The sequence below is a fragment of the Pollachius pollachius genome (assembly GCF_949987615.1).
Source record: "Pollachius pollachius genome assembly, chromosome: 7".
NCBI classification, from domain to species: Eukaryota; Metazoa; Chordata; class Actinopteri; order Gadiformes; family Gadidae; genus Pollachius; species Pollachius pollachius.
In genome coordinates this window covers 7,022,929-7,044,054 of record NC_136940.1, presented here as the reverse complement: position 1 = coordinate 7,044,054, position 21,126 = coordinate 7,022,929, and the positions used below count along the sequence as shown (strand labels likewise).

At 41.3% G+C, this 21,126-nt stretch overlaps 3 protein-coding genes across 3 annotated transcripts; 1 reads left to right on the top strand and 2 right to left on the bottom strand.

The window, feature by feature from the left end:
- Positions 1-1,293: 1,293 nt before the first annotated feature.
- LOC307077922 (vitellogenin-2-like) lies at positions 1,294-10,652 on the bottom strand (the record flags this gene model as incomplete). The annotated part of the gene is made up of 34 exons (XM_079739438.1): positions 1,294-1,403; positions 1,683-1,844; positions 2,006-2,171; positions 2,261-2,355; positions 2,450-2,544; positions 2,655-2,838; positions 2,944-3,073; positions 3,180-3,318; positions 3,409-3,551; positions 3,656-3,862; positions 3,958-4,026; positions 4,132-4,176; positions 4,300-4,592; positions 4,690-4,906; positions 5,016-5,175; positions 5,263-5,448; positions 5,585-5,678; positions 5,769-5,955; positions 6,048-6,167; positions 6,260-6,361; positions 6,519-6,643; positions 6,733-6,830; positions 6,923-7,140; positions 7,228-7,446; positions 7,536-7,661; positions 7,757-7,922; positions 8,254-8,411; positions 8,497-8,647; positions 8,754-8,902; positions 8,988-9,149; positions 9,270-9,521; positions 9,689-9,840; positions 10,154-10,174; positions 10,610-10,652. 34 exons carry the CDS (start codon positions 10,650-10,652, stop codon positions 1,294-1,296), a joined length of 4,944 nt encoding a protein of 1,647 aa, XP_079595564.1.
- A 1,960-nt stretch (positions 10,653-12,612) lies between these two features.
- ctbs (chitobiase, di-N-acetyl) lies at positions 12,613-15,940 on the top strand. Its single transcript, XM_079740393.1, has 7 exons — positions 12,613-12,743; positions 13,112-13,250; positions 13,626-13,834; positions 14,251-14,422; positions 14,511-14,608; positions 14,877-15,038; positions 15,519-15,940. The coding sequence occupies exons 1-7, from the start codon at positions 12,615-12,617 to the stop codon at positions 15,702-15,704; spliced, it is 1,095 nt and encodes a 364-aa protein (XP_079596519.1). The 5' UTR covers positions 12,613-12,614; the 3' UTR covers positions 15,705-15,940.
- Positions 15,941-16,278: 338 nt separating this feature from the next.
- Positions 16,279-20,869, bottom strand: spata1 (spermatogenesis associated 1; the record flags this gene model as incomplete). Its single annotated transcript, XM_079739321.1, has 11 exons — positions 16,279-16,428; positions 16,681-16,779; positions 17,029-17,204; positions 17,407-17,532; positions 17,837-17,872; positions 18,448-18,597; positions 19,121-19,301; positions 20,184-20,237; positions 20,338-20,455; positions 20,532-20,638; positions 20,810-20,869. The coding sequence occupies 11 exons, from the start codon at positions 20,867-20,869 to the stop codon at positions 16,279-16,281; spliced, it is 1,257 nt and encodes a 418-aa protein (XP_079595447.1).
- Positions 20,870-21,126: the final 257 nt, after the last annotated feature.

Genomic DNA, 21,126 nt, shown 5'->3' with positions numbered 1-21,126 from the left:
TTATTAACCTTAATAAGCATGGTTCCCGCTTTAGATCCAGTACCTGCAAAATGCATAATTAGCAGTTTAATAAAGGATTTATTAACCTTAATAAAAAAACAAAATGCCCTAATAGGCAAGTTACTAACTTACCTAATGACATATTAGGTAAGTTAGTAAGACTCAATAAATCGTTTGTAATGCGTTTATTAACAACTAGAATCATAAGACCATTATTAATGTTAATAAGCAATCAATAAATAGTTAACAAGTTTCTTATGAGTGCTTATAAAAGTCTTATAATCTCACAATAAACACATTTATTATGCTATTAACACTTATTGATAGTCTTAACAGTAAAATAAAAGGCTGATGTCGTAGTCGAGCTTCAAATGATTAATCGATTAGAGATTTCATTGTTCTATATCGGGCGTTTGTCAATGGGGAACCTGTTTATATGGCTAGAGGCTAGGTGCTTCCTACAAATCTGGTTTACTTCCGGTAGAAGCTAAATGCTAACGTGCTTGAAAACGATCTGTTCACATAATGCTGTCTACACAAACTAAATCATATGAAAGCTAAGACTCCAAGGAGTCCAACGGTACAAGCCTTATCATGTTGCTGCCAGTAGATTACTGTAATATTCCCTTTTTTTGAAGAATATCCCAATACTCATGGTCATGTGTCAAGAGATTTTCTAAAGATGTGCGCAAACATTTGCAAATGAATTCATGCCCAAAGTCTGCCATGATAATGAATATTTTTAATTAGAACATAACAAATGACTAATGCATGCAGTAGGGAAAGGAATATCAACTAATCTTCCACACTACTTTATGTACAATAAAATAGGGAATATATAGTGTGTTATGTACGGCAAATAGCAAAGATATTAGCCCTGCTTGGACTTCATAATGGGGCCTATGTTTCAATTTCTTATATTGAACTACATATATGTCTGTATGCTCAGTGGCCTTGAATGCAATTACGGTATTTTGTGTGACATGTGGTTGTAGATGTAGTTCAGGAATCATACTTTAGCATGCGTAGCAATTTGTCTTTCGGTTGCAGATCCTTTTTTTTTTAAGAATATCCCAATATTCATGGTCATGTGTTAAGAGTCTATTTTCCAACGATGAGCACAAACAGTGGCAAAAAAATTCATGTCCAAAGTCTGCCATTGAAAGGAATGCAGGTTTTATTAGAATATAATACAGAAACCTTATACATGCAGTAGGGTAAGGAATATCAACTACTCCTCCATACTACCATTTTTAACAATACAATAGGGAGCATATAGTGTGCTACGTTTTCTTAAGCGCACTGTGCTGAGCAGCGACAGGCCAGGTGGGCTTCGGTGGTCTCCTTCAGGTCCTCGCTCTTCTCATAGATGTTGTTCAGGCTGGTCAAACTCATGTTCGAATCTACAGGGACGATGGAGAACAAAGCAATAAAGACAACATTATTTGATCATTTAGCAGACCCTTACATTAAAATCAACCTCCAGTGAATTTCAGATGTTACTTAGAAAGGAGATGGTAAGGTGTTAGGAATCGGGCTCTAGGAATGTCGGGTTCGATGTGAAATATTGGGGTTTGAACCCAGCGCCTTCAGGCTGGGGAGTCAAACACCCCAACCAATAGACTATCCTGACTGCCCCCTCCCCCACAACGAAGCACAGTCTTTAAGGGGTTTTGACTTACCGGCGGGCAGACAGTGGAAACCAATGGTGACAGGGATGGTCTTCAGTGGGGTGCAACCAGACAGGCAGCGCAACACAGGCTCAACGGAGAAGCATTTGGACTCTTCTCCATGGAGGATCATTTGCTTCTCCAGCTTCACAGATTCAAGCTTCATGTAACACTCTGAAGGAGAAGAAAAAATAAATCCAAAGTTATGATTTGCATTTTGTAGTCAACCGAATGATTAACATCAAAACCCAGTTTGAAGCTAAAACACATTTTGTAGCTGTCCACCAAGCTAATAAACTCAACCAAGCCTTGGCCATATCATCCACTGGCCTTACTTGAGAGGTCGCGGCAGCTCTCGGCAGGGATCACCCAGGATTGGGCGTAGCTGACTGAGTTTGAGGCGAGACGCCCGTTGGGGGTCTGGTACTCCTCTCTGACCTCTCCGTCAGCCTTTCCACAGAGTCCACAGGTCTGTCCCTTCATCCAGTCGGCCACCTTGACCTGTGAACAGAATGATCCACTGTTAAGAAACCTCCTTTGTGTCATATAGCAGAGGAAAATGGTGAATTGCATAGTATTTTTCTTCATACCTTTAACATGTTGGCGTCCAAATACACCTCTTGAAGACCATGGCTTGGCGCATGGAGAGCAATGCCCTCACCCAGCTTCTTGATCTGGATTTTGTCTGCAATAATCACAGGTATAACTGTCATTTGTACAATATAACCAGTTTATCAAGTATTGGACTGTAGTTCCAGTTCACAGTGTTACTAATGTACTTGTATGGTGCTGGTACGGCAGGTTGGCAGTGGGCAAAATGATTCCATTGATCTTCATGATGATGTCATTGTTCAGGGGAATTAGGTCAACCTCACTGATGGGGAAAATAAATAGTGAGGGGTCTTGATAGATACATGTGTCGATGATACACATATCAAAAATGAAAGAATACGTCCAATGAACTCCCTGAAGGGATTTACTCACATGTCAGCAATATTCACATTGATTTGTTTGTTGTTGGATAACGGATCCTTCTTCAGCAGAACAATGAATTTCAGATCTTCGGTGCAGTCCTGTGCCAAAACTTGAGAGCAAGACTCAGGCATCTGGTTCTTGAAGATGCGCTGGTTGAATGTGGTCACCTTGTCATTGACAATGGTGCACTTAGCTATTGCATAATGAGACAGATTAATCAAAGAAGGTGGATTTTGTTTTCATTATTTTGTAGAAAGTAAATAATATGGAAAGTCATTTATTTTAAATCGAGGCTGACCTGCATTTGCTTTGGTGAGCACATATATAATCTTATCAGATAGACTGTTCTGATAGGCCACCAACTCATCAGCTGTATTTCCAACAGGGATGTAGACTGGAAGGATCACAGCCAGTTTGTAGAAGGTTCTCTGTATAGCAAAAGTAATGTTTTGATATTGATCACCAGGAATTAAAGGAACATAACAATTATATGTTTTATATTTCTTCAAACTACTATATTTAAGATAAACCTACCTTTGGTGTCTTCAGCACAACATTCAGGGTTTTGTCGGATGTCAAAGCCAAAGTCAGTTTCAATTGTTTCAGAGAATTCTTAGTCTTTGACATTTCCACACCTGCCAACTGTGCAGCATTTCCGAGGTAGTCCGACAGCCTTAATCAGGAAGAAAATCATACATTATACATTCAGCTATTCAGTCAGTGCCAAATGATGTGATTAAGTTGGTATAATTTGTGGCTTTACTTCTTGGCATAGCGCTTTGCGGAAGTTGGAAGCTTGTCCCAGGTGAACTTCAGGCGCATCGCAGAGCTTTTACCAACAAGTCCAGTTTCAGCAATGATCTTGCTCTCGAATTCCTTGCAATCAATTCCCCAAGCAACCTTGGCCTAATTGAAAAGGATGAATATTAATTTCAAGCATACAAAACACAGAAAATGATGATAGCTGTTAGTGGAGCTGAATTCGGGGTTGTTGCTGATGAAGGTTTTACCATAATTTTCTCATAGCTGAGCAGCACGGCATCAGCACAGATCCGCCAGTGGTTTTCCTCCACCAGGTTAGCGAGGATCAGCTGGACTCTGGAAGCCGGCTTGTCCCAGTAGGCTGTGGCCTGGTATCCCTGGGCCTTGTGGTCAGCTCTCACAGCACGGACAAGGATTGTCACAGTGGGATTGATGGCGTTCGCAAGGTACTTGGCCTGATGATTCATACAGAAGCGTAGGCTTAGCACCAGCAATCATTGAGTGTTAAATGTGATCCATCACCTGCATTGGTTCTTTCTGATGACCGCACCTTGTTGTAGATGGCCTCGAAGCTGGCAGCGCTACTTCTGCTTGATGTTCTGCCTGCGGAAACGGAATGCTGAAAACATAAAAGAAAATAGGGCAATAAAATGAATGCAACGACCATTATGCATAACTACTAGTATAATTATATTTCTTCAAATATAAATGACAAATAACACACCTGGTGGATGTGAATCTTGGAAAACTTCATCTCGAATGACTGTTGCTGAAATTAAACAAAACAAGAAGACATTTAGAAAACTTTTACTTCAAAACAAAGATCTATTTCATATGTTGATGTCGATGTTTTTTTTCAAGCCAAGGAATTGAGACCAAAAACAGGCATCACCTTTGACACGCGGGCACTGGATGATGCGGAGGAGGAGGAGGAGGAGGAGGAAGAGCGGCTGCTAGAACTGCTGCTTGAGCTGGATTTGAGGGAACTAGAGCTGCTGGAGGAAGAGGAAGATCTGGTGGCGTTCCTCAGACCGGGAACCAGGATCTTCTTGAGTTTCAGCAAGACGTTCCTCTCCTCTACGGTTTCTTCCTCCTGGCTCCTGTTGATCACCTTGATGATCTTCTCCACTGCCTTCTCGCCAACTTGAATCTCAACCTCGATCTTTTCAATCACAGGTCCAGCAGCTGGAGGCATATGGTTGATAAAAGTTATTTGACTTAAATATTTAGTATATGCAATCCAATGTCTTATAATTGTAATCATTTCAATATTTGTACTTACCTGGTGAAATCTCGAGAATGAGGGCATGTTTTCCAACAACGGCATATAGTGGGCAGTCCTTGATGGCGGCGGCGTTCCGGGATTCAATCTCGGTGCATACCTTGATTCCGAATGTTTTAAGTTCACCGCACAATTTCTTAGCAAAGGCAGCATTGAGGTTGATCTTCCTGATGAGGTTCTCAGGCAAATCAACTGGAATGATTTCTGATGATTTGGACTGTAAAAACAAAATAGCACAAAATGATATTCAGACAATGTTTCTAAAACTATGAAACTGTAAATATTGCATTTGTTTGTGTTTTCCAAAGAGCAGGTCCCAAACTCACCAATCCACTACCCAGAGAGGATGTCAAAGAAGCCAACCTGGAAGCCATCTTGGAAGTAAATGTTTCACGTGACAATGTGTTGGACTTTACTGGAATCATTGGGGTAAGCTTTGCAGCTGCAAGGTCTTCAACATTTCTGGCAACGGCAAAGGTCTCCACACTACAAGAGAATAGAGAACATTAGGCTTTTTTTTTTTAATTAACAAAATTATTATGTAAATGATCGGCAGAGAGAAAAATGACATACGTTGCAGCTGTGATCTTATTTAAACCCTGGACAGGCAAAGCCTGAATCTTGAAGTTGCCCTTGATGAAGTCAACTCTTGCTTCAATCTTTGCAGGAACAATTGTGTGAATTTTGGCGATTGACATGATGGCAGCCTGGATCAAGGCGGTGTTCACACCCATGACAGCATAAGTATGCATGGAAACACTGGAGGTCAGAAAGGGACGGAACATGGATGAAATAACAGTAATAATAATATTCATAATTAATAAATAAAATTTAGCATATGATCATGTATGCAATGAAACCAACGTTTATTTTTTTGTTTTGTTTTTTGTCGTACCTTGGTGCAACCGCGGTTCTGATCTCAATGTCGGATTTAAGAAGCTGAGCAGCAGCAAAGTTCAGAGGTAGAGGAGGAGACACGGTGGTCGCAACTGTAATTCAGAGAACATCGTCAGTGAAAAAGGAGGTCAAATTTGCAATGCTATATTTTGCTTGTGTTAGGTTTCGTTTCTGGGGCTTACGCTCAACAGTGGCAGCCGCCACAGCAGCGGTGTAGAAACTGAGCTCTATGGGCAGACCGGTGTTGGACGGCATGATGCGACGCACCTCAGCAACCAGCATGGGTTTGGCATAGTGGAAGGAGAAACCGGAGAGAAGGGCCTCCAGGGCCTTTCTTCCATAAGTGGCGACGCTAGGTCCGGTGGCCACCTGTATGGAAAACAAGCCTTGATTAAAACGGTGCTTCTGGTTAAATGTGTTTATTAATTTACTTAAGAATGGTTTGTAACCTTACACATTACCTGGATAAGCTGATCAATGATGGCTTTGTCAATGCTGGCGAAACCAATTTCCTGTCCAAAGAACTTCACGTAAACTGAGGCCAGTGGCTGGTTCACAGCGGTGGCCCTCCAGTTGGAAATCTGAGGAAAAGAGATCATTGTCAGCTCTACCGTGGTGCTTGACATGTGTGTGGAACTCATAGTCTGCTGTTGAAGTGATGGCAGAAACCTACTGCCCGGATGAAGTGCTTAATCTTTGTGATCCTATCAGCGTCCACAGGAGCCTGGGGCAACTTCAAGAGGGCTTCCTGGATTCCCTCGGTTCTGACACCAAGCTGAAATAAAATACATTAAAATTGACATTTATTAATGAACATATTCAGAACATATTTGTTCTTTCATCGCCAGTATGAAGTTATGCAGAAGGTTCAGGCTACAGTTAGATATTTGGTGCACTGATATTATTCATCAACTTTTATAAAGAAATCTGACCTCAAGAACATCAGCATAAGCTCCAGCGAAGTAGGTACGGGCCTTGGCCACAACAGCCTTGGGCATCACTGTGGCAGCATCATTGATATAGAAAGCACTGGCAGCAGCACCGACCATCCAGGGGTCTAAGGAAATCACAGAACACATGTAAAGTTCCAAGTGTGATCAAGATGACATGTCTCAAGGAAAACCCTTGTTATAATAATCAACTCACTATGGTAGGCATCCAAGTAGAGAGCCCTGCTGAAGCGAAGGCTCAGCCGTTCGAACTTGGGGCTCAGCATCTTCACAGCAACAGCACATGCTGTGGCACTAGAGGAACAATGTCATTCGCTATTAAGTTTCATTCATATCATCCCAAAATAGAGGATAGATGAATCATAATTATAGGTTTTGCATCTTACACTGATGCGTAATCAGGAGCGGTGTTCTTGGTCATGGACTTCATGTAAGAGTAGACAAAGCTTGCAACCTGCAGATTGCTTTCCTTCAGGGTTGCGTCGGCGATGGCAGTCACCAGACCCATGGGGAGTCTGGTCTCAAACAGCACTAGGGCAGCAGCCATACGGATTTCAGCCTTGAGAGCCTTGTCCATAAAGACCTGAACGGCCAAATCCTGGATCTAATGAACAGAGGTGAAGGGTTAGAACCAAACAAGCAGAATAGTGCGTTCAAAGCACAACTGTCAGGAATTGTGACAAAGTCCTACCAGCTTGGGCTCCTTCTTTGCGATGTTCCTCAGGGCAAGGATGGCCTCGATGTGAACATTCAGGGGCAGGGCAGCAGCGGCAGTGGAGAATCCAGGCAGTAGCTTCATGATTGGCTTAAGACTGGCAGGGTGGCCAGCATTACCCAGAACTTTGAGAGCGATAATAGCTCCGTCAATGTCAGCGTTGGCAACAGACTGGATAAGCAGGTTGTGGATGGGCTGTTAAAGACATCATAAAGGTGAGATGGGATTGAAAGGGCTTTCATTGCGCTTAATCTAGCACACAAATAGAAGGAAAAAACACGTACCTTCACCAAGTCAACGGGGCAGAGTGGCATTGCGACGCAGTATTTGTTAACCAAGGTTCCAAAGCCCAACATAACAACTTCACGAAGAACAGCATTGGCCTGGATTTTGTGGTGGGCGATCATGGCCTGTGGAGTGATCCAAATAATGTATCATTGAGGTTTCTTCATTTCCAAAATGTAAAAACAAAAAAACACAGGGACCATTTGGCAGGCTGTCCTACCTCGACCAACTTGATGGACTCCAGGTCAGCTGTCACCATGTGGATGGAGCCAATCAGAGCCTGAGCTGCCTCAACGACACTAATGTCATCGAGGTGGAACTTCTCCTTGATGAACTTCAGAGACACATGAGTTCCAATGGCAGGTACAGCGTTCAGGAACCAATGCCTTCAAAACATGAAAACAATGTTCAACATTTCTCGTATACCTTTTTGGACGTTGGCACTGCATTTTCTTTGGTGTTCATGAAGCAGTTTTCATGATCCATGGATAGAAATTATTTGCCTGGTTCCAGCCTCTGAATCCAAACACACTTTTAAAAAGGTTTTCTGTGATTCAGGGTCTGTTGTCAGTTGCTTAGCATGATTTTTTCCTGAGCCACTCAACTTCTTGCAAGAAGGTCTATGCTGATGTAATCCATCTGACCATAGCGTAATACTCAATTTTGGAAAAGGAAGCAGAAATTCATGATCAGGCTATAATATTATTATCAACTAACCTGTAAGCTGGCTTGACCTTGTACTGAGACCAGAGGGCATCAATCCTTTCGTAGCTGACCACGCGCAGGAGCTGGATGAGCTCAACAAACTTGAGAGGAGCGTCTTCATGGACCTTGGCCACGTTGTAAGTCACCAAGTGGTTCAGCACTTCAGCAATCTGTCAAGACAGGCAATGTGAAAACGGTTATTCTGTAAGCATTGTGGATTTGGTTGGGTGTGGTTTTTGTTTGCCGGCTAAGCACCTGTGCCTCTGCGTTGGTGATTCTCAGGAGCTGGATTGGAGTCTGGAGAAGCTCAGTGGCAAACTCATACTGCAGGGATCCACGGGGAATATAAGCTGCAGCAATGGGTAGAACCGGAGTCTTTGAAATACCAACATAGGTCAAAAGTTGCCTGTGGAAAAGAACACAACAACATCAATCCCTGGTCTTTTGGTAGAGGTGTGACACAAGTATTGATATCAAATCAATCTTCTGTTTTAAAGATCATTCATGCATACTTAGCCTCCATCTGGGCAGCCCCATTCAGGATGTTAAAGGGGGAGAACTGGATGAGTTCAGTGGCAGTTGCCTCCATGAGCAGCGCACCAGTAGCTGCTGGCTTCAAGATGTAATTGACGGCAACGGCTCCCTTCAGGGCCATACCCCGCTGTTGAGACAAGACACAAAACAATTATGACACCCGTGCGTGAGTGGTAAGGTGAGAGGGTTCAAAGAAAACCAAGGAAACTTACAGCTTGACACTGAACACATTTCTCTGTGTAGGCCAAGCCGATATCCTTGTAGATTAAATCCTGGCAGTGTTTCAGATCCTTGGTCTTGGTCAGATGAAGACGCTCAGTCTTTACGTCCTCACTGATGACATAGTGGGTCCTGCAGACGCCCTGAGTTCCAGCCTAACGATCACAAATCAATGACAAAGTTGTGGCACTGAAATACCGAAGCGATTAATGGATGAAGTCATCAAAGGAAAAAATAAAGAAAATGAATGTATAATACATGCAACAATCTCTAACCTCTTGCAGCTCATAGACATTCTGGGTTTTCTTGATGTTCAGCTGAAGGAGGTTCAGGACTCCCCTGAAGACATTCAGCACTGTGGTAGAGACACCAGCAGGTGCAAAGATTGTTCCCACAACCCCATTAGCATACTGGAACTTGATGGGTGTCAGTAGCTGAGCTGCCAGGGCTGAGGTAAGCTTGGTTGCTGGAACAAAGGGGTCGGTGGGCCAGATTCCACTGTACTCATAGAGCTCTGGGTCGACAACCTGCAACGACAATTGAAAATTACTTAAGTTAGTAACTTAACATTCACACATTTCAATTTTAGTATTATATTAATATTATCATTCTTTAATTTTATTCCTGCTAATCCTATCCTCAGTATGGTTCTATGTTACTATGCACTATATATTAACAATGCTAAAGTATTTACCTTGAGTAAAAAGGTGTTATGAGCCTCAGCACTGATGACGACCTTGCTGCTCAGTTTGACACCAGCCCTGGCCAGACCAGCTTCAGGCAGACCTCCCTGGATGACTGCTTCATAGTTGTATGTGTAGGTCTTTCCTACAGCAAACTCTGGGGCTGGAAGCAGGAGTAACAGTCATCAGCATACAGCAAATTGTGTGTCAGGCTGATTTGTGTGGCAATGAGTCAATTTATTGTCTTTAATGTTTTCACATCCAAGAAGGTAGTAGCAATATATTTGCAGATACCGTATTGAGTTGGTCAAATGAAAGGTGTTATTACCACAAAGTTGTGAATGTCTATTGACATTTTAAAGATGGACCCCAAATATAAGACAACCCCACTTTTTCAGATTCATTTCTAGGAAATAAAACTGATAATACTACAATTTTATGTTGCAGGTGCATGTGTTATTGACTCATCTTCTTACCGTAGTTGAGCTCTATGCCAGCTGCAAAATACAAAAAAAATTGTTAGCAAAGAAAAAAAAAGGTACAAGGACATTTGTGCCAGAAAATTTAAAATATGGCGAAGGGGATGGGAAATGATTATGACAAAACATTATTAAAACCCCAACTATAATTATTACAAATATCAAGAGTTATATTATGCATGCAGCCATAACAAAACAAATTCCTATTATTCCAAAATTGGAATGGACACACTGCTTTGACATTACTTACAATGTCAACGAAACAACCCATTCAAAAACAACTCTATTAATGTATACTGCAACAAAGCAAAAAAAAAAGAAGTAAAATATGAATGATATAATTATAGAATATTCTTGCTTTCTGAAAAATCGACCTAAAATGTACCTTCTCAAATCTATAACAATCCATCAACTCAATAAGTAATTGTGTTTAGTAATGTTTGGTCAGCCTACCCACAAGGACCAGCGAAAGAGCTAGCACGACCAGTACCTTCATGACGGCTGGAATGGTGAACGATGTTGTCGGGAGGTGCCTTTTAAAGGAAAACATTTTGGGGCGGATTTCGCAATATTAACAAGAACCCCTGGTCTTTATTTGCCCGACGCTAGGTTGTCCCAAGTCATGACATCAATTATATTAGTACAGTTAGGTTAACCTGACTTTTTTCAAAAGTCATACTTTTAGTATGAAACTGTATTTTTAACTTTTTTCGTCGCATTCAAGTATCTTGAATATATATATTCTGTTATTTGAATCGAAACCCACTTGCAGTACAATTGGTGACAGTGTTTTTTTTTTTAATATATACTTTAAAAGGCATTACCGTTCAATTGATAGTAGTATAGAGGTGTATTTTAAACACAATATTATTATACTTCTGTCATTTCAAATTAAATTCAAATACACTTTCTGACTATCTTTATGCAAGGCAAGGCAACTTTATTTATGTAGCACTTTTCATACACGAAGCAGAGTCAAAGTGCTTGAAAAACAATAAAATTAAATAATAAAAGAAAATGGACAAAGGCAAAGTTAGAAAATGCATTGTAAAAAATGCAGTGTATTTAAGATTTAGCAGAAAGCTAAAGCAAACATAAAGGTCTCCAGTCTTGTTTTCAAAGTGGTCAGAGTTTGGGCAAGTCTTAAATCCTCTTGCATAGTTGCATAGTTGCATAGTATCTAAATCCTGCTTTCCCATGTTTTGTGTTAACTCTTTGGATAATTAACAGATTGGTCTCAGATGATGTTAGTTGTCTAGAATGCTAATTTAGTGGAAGTATATCAGATACCTTGGCCCTACTAGGGATTTCTAGCATATGTTTTCTACATTGCAACATTGTGGCAACCATAGGGCTTCTCATATAATGTGCTAAATGCATGTGGTAATTAGTATGGTGTATAAGGCATCACCATGCTAATTATGGGAGTTAGTATGGTGCATAAGGCATCATATTGTGCTGAGAGTGACTAAGGCCTGATCACCCTTGGGCTTTCTCTGAACCTATCTCGTAAGTAGCTTTGTAGCTGATATGAAAGCTAACAGTTTTTCATTTAATCCTTGCCAAGTTTTTGCATTTTGCTTTCAGTTGTTGAGTCCTGTGCTGGGGGGTGGGGGCGGGGGGGATTGCTACACATACTAAAGTATGTTTCCTGAACTATCTACAACTACTTCGGCCTACATATGTCGCACAAAATACCTTAATTGCATTCAAGGCCACTGAGCATACACACATGTTTGTGTTTCAATGTAAGAAATTAAAACGAAGGCCCAATTATGAAGTCCAAGCAGGGCTAATATCGTGTTATTACTTTCTCAATTGTACACAAAGACTTGGCAGGTGGCTCACAACTGGAAACGATTCAGTGACATTGGCAAATAATTGAATGTCCCAGCCTGTTAGTAAACTTTCATTGGGTCCGAAGTTGTGTTCGCTCTGATGTCTCCAAAGTAATAGTGTCGGTTCTAAGCCAATCAGGAAGCTCAGCTGTCTACAGTCATAGAAGTGGCTCCACCAAGAGGCCGAACTCCCAAAATGTTGCTATTTCATAGGTTCACTGATTTCATATGTACCTGTGTTCAGCTCATGCAGCCTGTTTGGTATGTCCAATGTAGGACTTTTGTGCATATGTAGTATAACTGTTTCTAAAGAAAGTGAGGAACATTTAATTTATCAAAGCAATTGATAATTTGAAAAAATATATATATCCAAATAGGGGAAAGTAAACCATTAATTCGATGGCGTATGAAGGGCTGCTCCTAATTAAAGCTCATTAAAGTCTAAAGCTTTGATTAAGGTGGAATACATATTTTCATTCCTACGTTATTTTAGCTTTTTTTTTGTATAATCACCAGATAATTGTAGGCAATTTCAGCTGTCCAACATTGCACTCCGTATTATGCATGAGTTGATTCGTCACGTGGTTAGTTTCCTCACATCAGCTGACTATCAGCGAGCCATGACAGGATTTAAAATGTTGACAATCTTCACATTTATTTCAACCATATGCATTGCTGCCACGACCGACGTTTGTCCGTGTGAGAGCCCGGATCTTTGTCATCAGATTCGACAGGAAAGAGACTTTGAGGTTGGCTGCGTTTGTATATCACATTCAACAATATAAATTAGGACTTCGATATGCGGTCAGAAGCCTGAATAAACGCTCTATTGTGACAGCAGACAGATAACTGGTTACAAGTGTCCAACCCACTGACGTTAAAACTTATGCGTTAACACTTTATGTCATTTATTTATTTTTCCTGCCTGTTTATACATTACGATTGTTGACCTATCAAAGTGTCACAACTAACAGTATTTCGAAAGAGGGGGAGTGGTAGAGATGTCAAGCAGTGTTGTTGTTGGGAAGTTGGCTTTTGATACTTCCTCTTGCAATGCGTGTTTCTGCCTTGTTGTGCCTGCAGTTGACTGGCATATACTTTTCCTCATTTTGTGCAGGTGTTTGTGTTTGATGTGGGTCGAAAAGCATGGCAGTCTTATGATTGGAGCATTGTGACAACAGTGGCAGCATTTGGGAAATATGACCCTGAACTCATGTGTTATGCACATTCCAAAGGCGCACGAGTTGTGCTCAAAGGTAGAGTAACCATCAACATCCATTTGTCCTATTTCATTTTAGTTATTTTTTTGCCAACTGTCAACTAATACAATATAACAATGAGATTATGAGCAAAAGAGAGACACCTTCATTGCCTTCAGATGCCTACAAATTTTCTCCTTTAGTCTCCATTCTGCTCTAAAAAACACTTTTTTTTAGAGCAGAACGGTGCAAAGATACACAAAAGTCATAAAAAACACTTTTTTTTAGAGCAGAATCTTTACCTAAATTGCAAGATTAGGGCAACTTTTTTTTAAATGACAGATGCACTTTCGAGTAGGTTTGCCATAACCTCAAATGAAAGGGTAAAAAAAAACCTGCACACAACCGATACAATTCTCCTTACTTCACAAGGTGACGTTTTCCTCCCATACATTGTGGACCCGGGGAACAGAACGGCCTGGATCACAGAGAAGGTGAACCTGGCCAAGAATCAGTTCCTGGATGGGATCAACATAGACATTGAGCATGCAGTGGAGGCTGGTTCTGCGGAGTACCATGCTCTCACAGGCCTGGTGAAGGAAAGCACAGAGGCCTTCCACAGGGAGATCCCTGGTTCACAGGTGAGTGGGCAAAATAGTTTTCTTTATCTTATTGTTTCTTTTTAATGACTTTTGTGTATCTTTGCACTGTGTCCTTTAGTGCAGAGGATGGCGCCTTCAAATTTAATTTATTATCATTATTTTGTTTATTATTAATAAGTAAATCACCACTCAACGCTGAATCCAATGAAAGCGTCGGGCAGATACTGAAGCATCGTAAACAAATAATCGACCTTTATTTATCGACTGTTATTTTTTTATCAATGCTTTCTGGCTCGAAAAGCATATGTGTCTTATCGTTGTTAATGTATTGTCTGGGCAGGTCAGTGTGGGTCTAGGGTGTTTGACTCCCAACCGATAAGCTCTGGGGTTCTTGAGTAAGATGCCTAAACTCTCCCTGTATATTAATTAATTAATTATTATTTTCTGACCTTTAGGTCTCATTTGATGTCGCATGGTCACCAAACTGCATAGACAAGCGTTGCTATGACTACGTTACTATTGCCGAGTCCTGTGACCTGCTGTTTGTAATGTCCTACGACGAGCAGAGTCAGATCACTGGGGACTGTATTGCAATGGCCAACGCCCCAGTGACTCAAACCCTTAAAGGTGCGCCGTCCCATGAATGTATATGCTTTTAGCTGCTGAAGCCAAAGCACTCATTAATTTAAAGGCTAACCTGGAATTATTTTAATAGGTTACTGCCAATATTTGGATCTAGGGATAGATCCCAAAAAGCTAATGATGGGAGTACCGTGGTACGGTTATGATTACTCATGCCTCAACCTGTCTAAGGTAAGACATTTTCCGTTTAACGGTTCAAAATTAGCCCTACAGAGAAACCACAGTCATGGATTATTCAGTGTCCTCTAGCTATCCATAGTGTTAATTGCTGTAGTGTTAACTGAGCATAACTGGTGAACAGTGAGCAGCTTTTGTGAATAGTTTGTCTGAAGATGTGCAACAGTTAACATTGTGCAAAGTTAGCATTGTGCATGGTTTGCAAGTGGGCCAATAAAGCTAAAATGGGCTGGTGGTGGCGTCTTGTCCTGCACCACGCTAGGACGGCGTGTGCTCTATAGAGAAGATCCCGTTCCGTGGAGCCCCCTGCAGTGACGCAGCGGGTAAACAGATGACCTACAGCTGGATCATGAAGCAGGTGAACAGCTCCATGACCGGCCGACTGTGGGACCAGGGGCAGCAAGCTCCGTACTTTAACTACGAGGTAGGCCTGGTAAAAATGACCCTAGGGGATGCATCTCCAATCAGCTCGATGCCCATGATGCTACATTTAGCTCTGAACTTAGCCTTTGTTCAATCTATATTTGATGGAAAGTTTGGGTTGACTGCATTCTTGGTTTGGCAGAAGAGGTTGTCCAGCACTGGATTATTTTAATGTTTTGGTCCTTCAAAGTTGTCAGGGTGTTTGGCCATTAGTCTGAATAAATAACATAAATTACAAAACCCGCTGCCTTTTCTGTTGACGGTTTGTAGTCTGGAGTGCCAGTGACCTTCTTCTATGGCAACACCACAAGAAAACACTTTACAGATGCAATATAAATGGTCCTATTGAATTCGTCTCACGAGTGGTAGCATTTCTTAGCCTCATTAGCATCACAAAACTTTGCTGTTGTTAGTGTCTGGCAGCTGGCTTACAATGATGTTCCTGTTTTTTTAATATATATTTTCATGTACATTTTCTCAGGACCATGAAGGACAGATCCACCAGGTATGGTATGATGATCCGGAGAGCATCTGCCTCAAGGCAAGCTTGGTGAAAAGCAAAGGGCTGAGGGGTATTGGCGTGTGGAACGGCAATCTCCTCAACTACATTGATGAGGCTGCCAAGCAACAGACAACAATGATGTGGAATGCTCTTGTGCAATGCTAAATGGGCCAAATTTACACCTGCCTTGATTCTCCTGACATCTGTTGCCAAGTCAGAATAATCTTTTGTGAGGTTGTGATGCCCAGGGGTTTGTTTCAGGAATATATGTTTGTACTTCAACGTTTATTCTGCTTTATTGCTGTTTTGGATCGCAGTATTTCATGTCGGGTGTCTCACTTGAATCAGCCACTTGGAAACGCAAAAACAAAGCTTTTAATAAAAAAATATGTTTCAACAAGTATTTGCCTCATACTGATTTATTAAAGAATAAGTTTTGCTGTTGAACAAAGTTGTTTCATGAATGATGTAATGAAACTTAACATTTTAAACACCTTTCACAATTAATATTTAAAATGATAAGATACAATATCAAACATTACTAGCAAATACTAGGACCACATCGAAATATAAGCATGTGTAAAGTTAAATATAACTTGATATCAAATCCAGTACACAATGCATATTCAAATACAAAATTGTTTTAGAAAGATGCACCGGCTTATATTCACACAGAATTTGACATCCCACTCATTTCTGTGCAGCTAAAATGTGTAGGATTCCAAACCTAAACATTGAATTAGCATCCAGCTTTCTGGGCGTATGGCCTGTTCCGTGGGATTGGCCCAAAAGGTTGTGAGTTCATAGGTCCAGTGTGAGTCGATTGGCTCTTTTTCTGAGCCAGCTCAGCCTTCAGCGCCCTTAGCTCGGCAGAAGCCTGCTTCCTTAACTAGAGAGAGCCAGACAGGAGCGATGTCAACCACTTTGTTTGTTTGATATCACTGTCATTGATAACTAGTACCTAATTCATCCAGGGTGTATTTATATGCAGTCACTAAAACAATTATCAAACTTTTCAATGCAGCATCCATTTGTTGTATTTTTATACAAAGGTTTTCCCTTTTTGCGGATTCAATGCACATTTCATACTATTGGGTGTAGATATATATATGATGAATGAGAATAAACAATAATCATGTACCCTTATCTCTGTGATAAGTTTCATCTTGGCATCTTCTACTTGTCTTCTCAGGTTGTCAATTTCATGGCTCTCAGTCATGATCTGAATGATGAGCTCATTCTAACAGATGGGATTATGGTTAGTGAGGTTAAGGAAATTACAAGATGCAAGTAAAACATGATAAGATAGACATGACTTTACTTTGTAATTTAGGAAATACAATGAATTATTGAATTATAATTTTGCTAGAAATTATTATTGGATAATCATGTCAATTAAAAGTATAATTAATTTCCACATTTTTTTTTTTGAGAAAACGTAACTTTAAGTAGTAAATGAAGTAAATGAAGGAAGACTTCCTCAACAGACCTTGGTAGAGGACCTTCCCTGATGTCTGTTTCGGCCTCTGCCGTCTCTGGCCTGTAGCTGGTGCAGGAGTTTATTGTAAAATGTCTCCAGTTCCTGACGCAAATTCCTCAATGTCTCTTCCATTGGTGCCGTGGCTTTCTTTGTCTCAAAATACTTCTTTTTCCAACTGTCACGAGCTTTAGTGTGGTGTTAAGAGGGAGGAAAACACTTCAATATTGATTTATGCTTTACGTTTTTTGGATAAAATCTTGTTATAATCTTAAGCTGTTCCAAATTTACTCAAATTAACAAAACAATTATTTGTTTTTCCCGAAAGTTAGGCAAAAAGCCAAACCGCATTACGACATGCAACAAAGTGGAGTCGCTGCTTCAACTGACCTTGATTCCTACGGTTCCTGTTTTGGGCCAATAAGTCTTTCCCCTTCCTCAGCAGTTCCTGTCTTGTCCACTCAAGCTGCTTCCTTTCTTCCCTCACCATCTTGATTTCCTCAATAAGTTCATCTCCTTGAGACAGAGAGATGCAACCCATGTCAGCAACATCCTTGGTGTTTAAGAGTCTCTGTTGGCACTGTACTAGCCCATAGTCTCACACATGGCACTGTCCACCCCAATGTATGTTGGCTGTATCAGCCAACGTGGTTGATTTATCATACATGTAACGGAATTCGAAGAATTTGAGATGGCTTGTAATTGCTTTTCAACCTCCGAACCTGGTGGTAAAATAGCAGCCCTTTAAACAGTCCAGTGCTGTTGATCCAGGATGAGAACTGAGACACTATCTTACTGTTATTCTGAAGAAGCGGAGTACCAGCTGGGACGTTTGTGGTGAGGGTCCTAGCAGAGGCTGGAGGTTGAGAGCGGTATTGTATCATAGGCTTTGAGGACACTCCCAGACTCTCTGGAACCTCACATTATGAAAAGACACAACACACAAAGTGAGGCAGCATTTGGGTTGAGGGTGGCTTGGTTGGTTTTACGTCATGGATACATCGGGTCTTTGTGTTGTTTGACCACGTTACATATAACCCCCACGTCACTGACCGGGGAACTTGGTGAATGGCCAAAGCCCTATTGTAAAGGCCTGGACTTTACAAGATTCTGGAAGGCTTGTTAAAACACTTGAGTCTGGTGTTGTCGTGACAACTCTGCCTCTTTAATAGACTAAACTTTAGACCATGTTGTCGATGTCAAATAAAAAGAGGACATCTCGTACCATTGGTTTCGGCTTCTTTCCCGCCAGCATCTTCGTCTGTAAATCTTTTGATGGTCTGAGCCTGCAATAATCAGACATCTGTGATGAAGCGTTAAGAAACTGTAGTTTCACAATCAACTGTACTACGGTAGTAGTCTGATGCTGATGCAGAATTAGACAGGCCATAATGGTTTGGTGAGGAATAAATATTAGGGGCGTCTGCGAACAGCACCTGTCTGAGGAGAAGCCTGACTGCCTGTCTTCCAGCGACTCTGGTAGGCCTGAGTCCTTGGCCGGTCTGGTGGACAGCTTGTCTTTCTTACAGCCTGTCATCTCTTCTCGCCCAGGCAGGCCCTTCACCTGGGCTGGATCACCGTCTGGTAAGGAGTTAAAATGTAGATATGGTGGCAAATGGTGTTAAATACGTTTGCTTGTTTGTCTTGCACTTTGCAAACATGTATTACAAGTCAATGACGTGCTGCAGGGTCCGCTTCAAGTCATTTGATGCGTTTGAAATGCTAGATTTCACCAAATATTTGGCAAGAACGAATATCCAAAGAGCGTATTTTACGTGGCAAATGTACGTCGTTAGAAACATGCAAATCAGTCTCCGATCAATGAGATATGTGTTTTCTTCACCTTTACTTTGTATATCATGCGGTGACCTGCTTGGGTTCTTGCACCTCCTCCTCTGACTCCTCTCCTCTGCCCAGTCAGCCTTCGGGGAGGAGCCCCCCTCCCCGGCCCCCTCTCTCGCTCCCTCTGTGGAGCAGCAACTCTCCTCCTCCCCCAACCCCTCCTCCTCATCTCCCTCCTCTTCCTCCTCCTCCTCCTCCTCCTCCTCCTCCTGCTGCTCCTCGTGGTCTGCGGCGCTGGGGGTCTGGGGCGAGCGTCGGGGACCCTGGGGGATCAGGGGGAGCCTGACGGGCGGTCCCTTGGTGGTGGTCCTGGTGCCGGGCTTGTGGGGGTAGTAGGCCTGGTGGTCCGGGGAGCTGCTGCGGGTGTCCAGAGTGAGCGACTGGGAGCAGACGCTGCCGTGGTTCACCTCCACGGCCAGCAGGTAGAGCTCTGGTTGAGCGGCCTGCGGAGAGAAGAGGTCCGATTTTGGCTTTAGGCTTTTGTTTAAAGGTGACATATTATACTACCAGGTGTGAGTGTGATAAGCCGTTACAAGCCTTTTTTGAAAATCTGCCTCTTCTGACATCGCATACATCTAGGTGGACACGCCCACTTGTGATGTCAGAAGAGGCGGATTTTCAAAACGCCTTATTACACTAACACCTGGTGGTATAATACGTGTGTCACCTTTAAGCTATAGTTAAGATAAGATGATTGTACTTAATGAATTCCACATGGGAATTCTGGGTAGCACAGCAAAGGGCACAGGAGGATGAGTAGTAGAAATGCAGAAGAAAAATAAGCTCAGATAAAAATAAAACACTGAATACAGAACAAATCTGTGTAGGCCTCCACACAATATGAGCAGTAGGCATTGTAGTAGCGATGTTTGGATCTGGGCTCAATCTACCTCTTACACAGGCCTTTAAACTGATTCTGCTGATTGAAACCATGTTTCAGTTTGAGTCATTTCTGAATGACCAAAAGCTGTACGTAAGAAGTGTCAGTAAGTCTATGCCAATTATGAAATAGCTCATGTAATTGAATGCTTTAGTTAAAGTAAAAATAACAACGTGAATGAGTATAATGGGACACAAGTTACTTTTCAATCGAACAAACCAGGAATTCGTTTTTATTAGAATATTTACATATTTACATTCATATTTTATTTTAAGTTGAATTGTCTACAATGATTTGATATGTATTGATGTTTAGTGTAGGAGGATAAAGTTCGAGGTAAATAGCGTAGTTTATGATACATTTTAAAGGTCAAAAGAAAAGGAAAATATTGTATTTGACCTTGGCCTACATCAATTTGATAAAGAAAGAAAAAAACGATACCTACATATGGTGGAGCAAATGTTTTCACTTTTAGGTCCCTCTCTTGTTCGTGTTTGACCTTTAACATAGAAGAACATACAGTTGTGATATTTTATAGGACCTCTTTAAATCACTCAAACGCACACAGAAGACTATCATTTGAAGCACATTCTACCCACCACCGCTAAACTGCGACCGACACATTTCAGGAAGGAGAATTTGTCGACCCTTATTTCTGGTCCCAGAAAAATGCCAAGCTCACTCCTTAGATTCTTTAGCGTTATATCGGGATATACTCTAGAAACAATAGAACAGGAAAGGTTATTATATTTTCACTCAAATGCATCACTGTAAACCAAACTACATTTCTTACCTGATAAAACCTGCAGATATGAAACTCTCGATGGCCTCCGCGGGCACTTTATTGAGCTTTCCATTCCACTGGTCATCAGGCACATAAAGCACATGGAGCTCCACCAACTAATGGTGTAATATACATCAAGTTAGCGTATTGAAACATTTGGATGAATCACTGCCTTAAATATCGATATATATTTGTCTTGAAATGTTATTTTTACTAACGCAAATTGATTTGTCTTATTTGCGAGAAACCCTGCCGTTCCTTAATCAATCATAAACATGTCCACATACCTTGCTACTTTTTGGCCTTTTTTCCTCGAGATATCTTATTGACTCGCATGATAATTCCATTATTAACTTGATTTAGCACATTAAAAAAATACATATATTCATTTGCTAGTTTTTTTTAAAAAAGTAACGATTGGTTTCCGTGTGGGACAGCTGAAGAAATCCAGAGCAAGAATAGCCACTGGATGAAAAGCAAACCCTCTTTGCTTTTCTCAAAGGAAAAGAGGCTGCAAAGGAATGGACTTTATGAGAGAGTGCTCACACCAGTGTTGCCTTGGTGCTCATGACAAGCCAGTGTATGCATGTGGTAAATCTCAAAC

What these genes read in the sequence shown, in the direction of transcription:
- ctbs (XM_079740393.1), top strand. Translation starts at nt 12,615, where the DNA reads ATGACAGGATTTAAAATGTTGACAATCTTCACATTTATTTCAACCATA. An exon ending in GGGAGATCCCTGGTTCACAG is followed by an intron (nt 13,835 to 14,250) that starts GTGAGTGGGCAA and finishes TCTGACCTTTAG; the next exon opens with GTCTCATTTGATGTCGCATG. An exon ending in CATGCCTCAACCTGTCTAAG is followed by an intron (nt 14,609 to 14,876) that starts GTAAGACATTTT and finishes GCACCACGCTAG; the next exon opens with GACGGCGTGTGCTCTATAGA.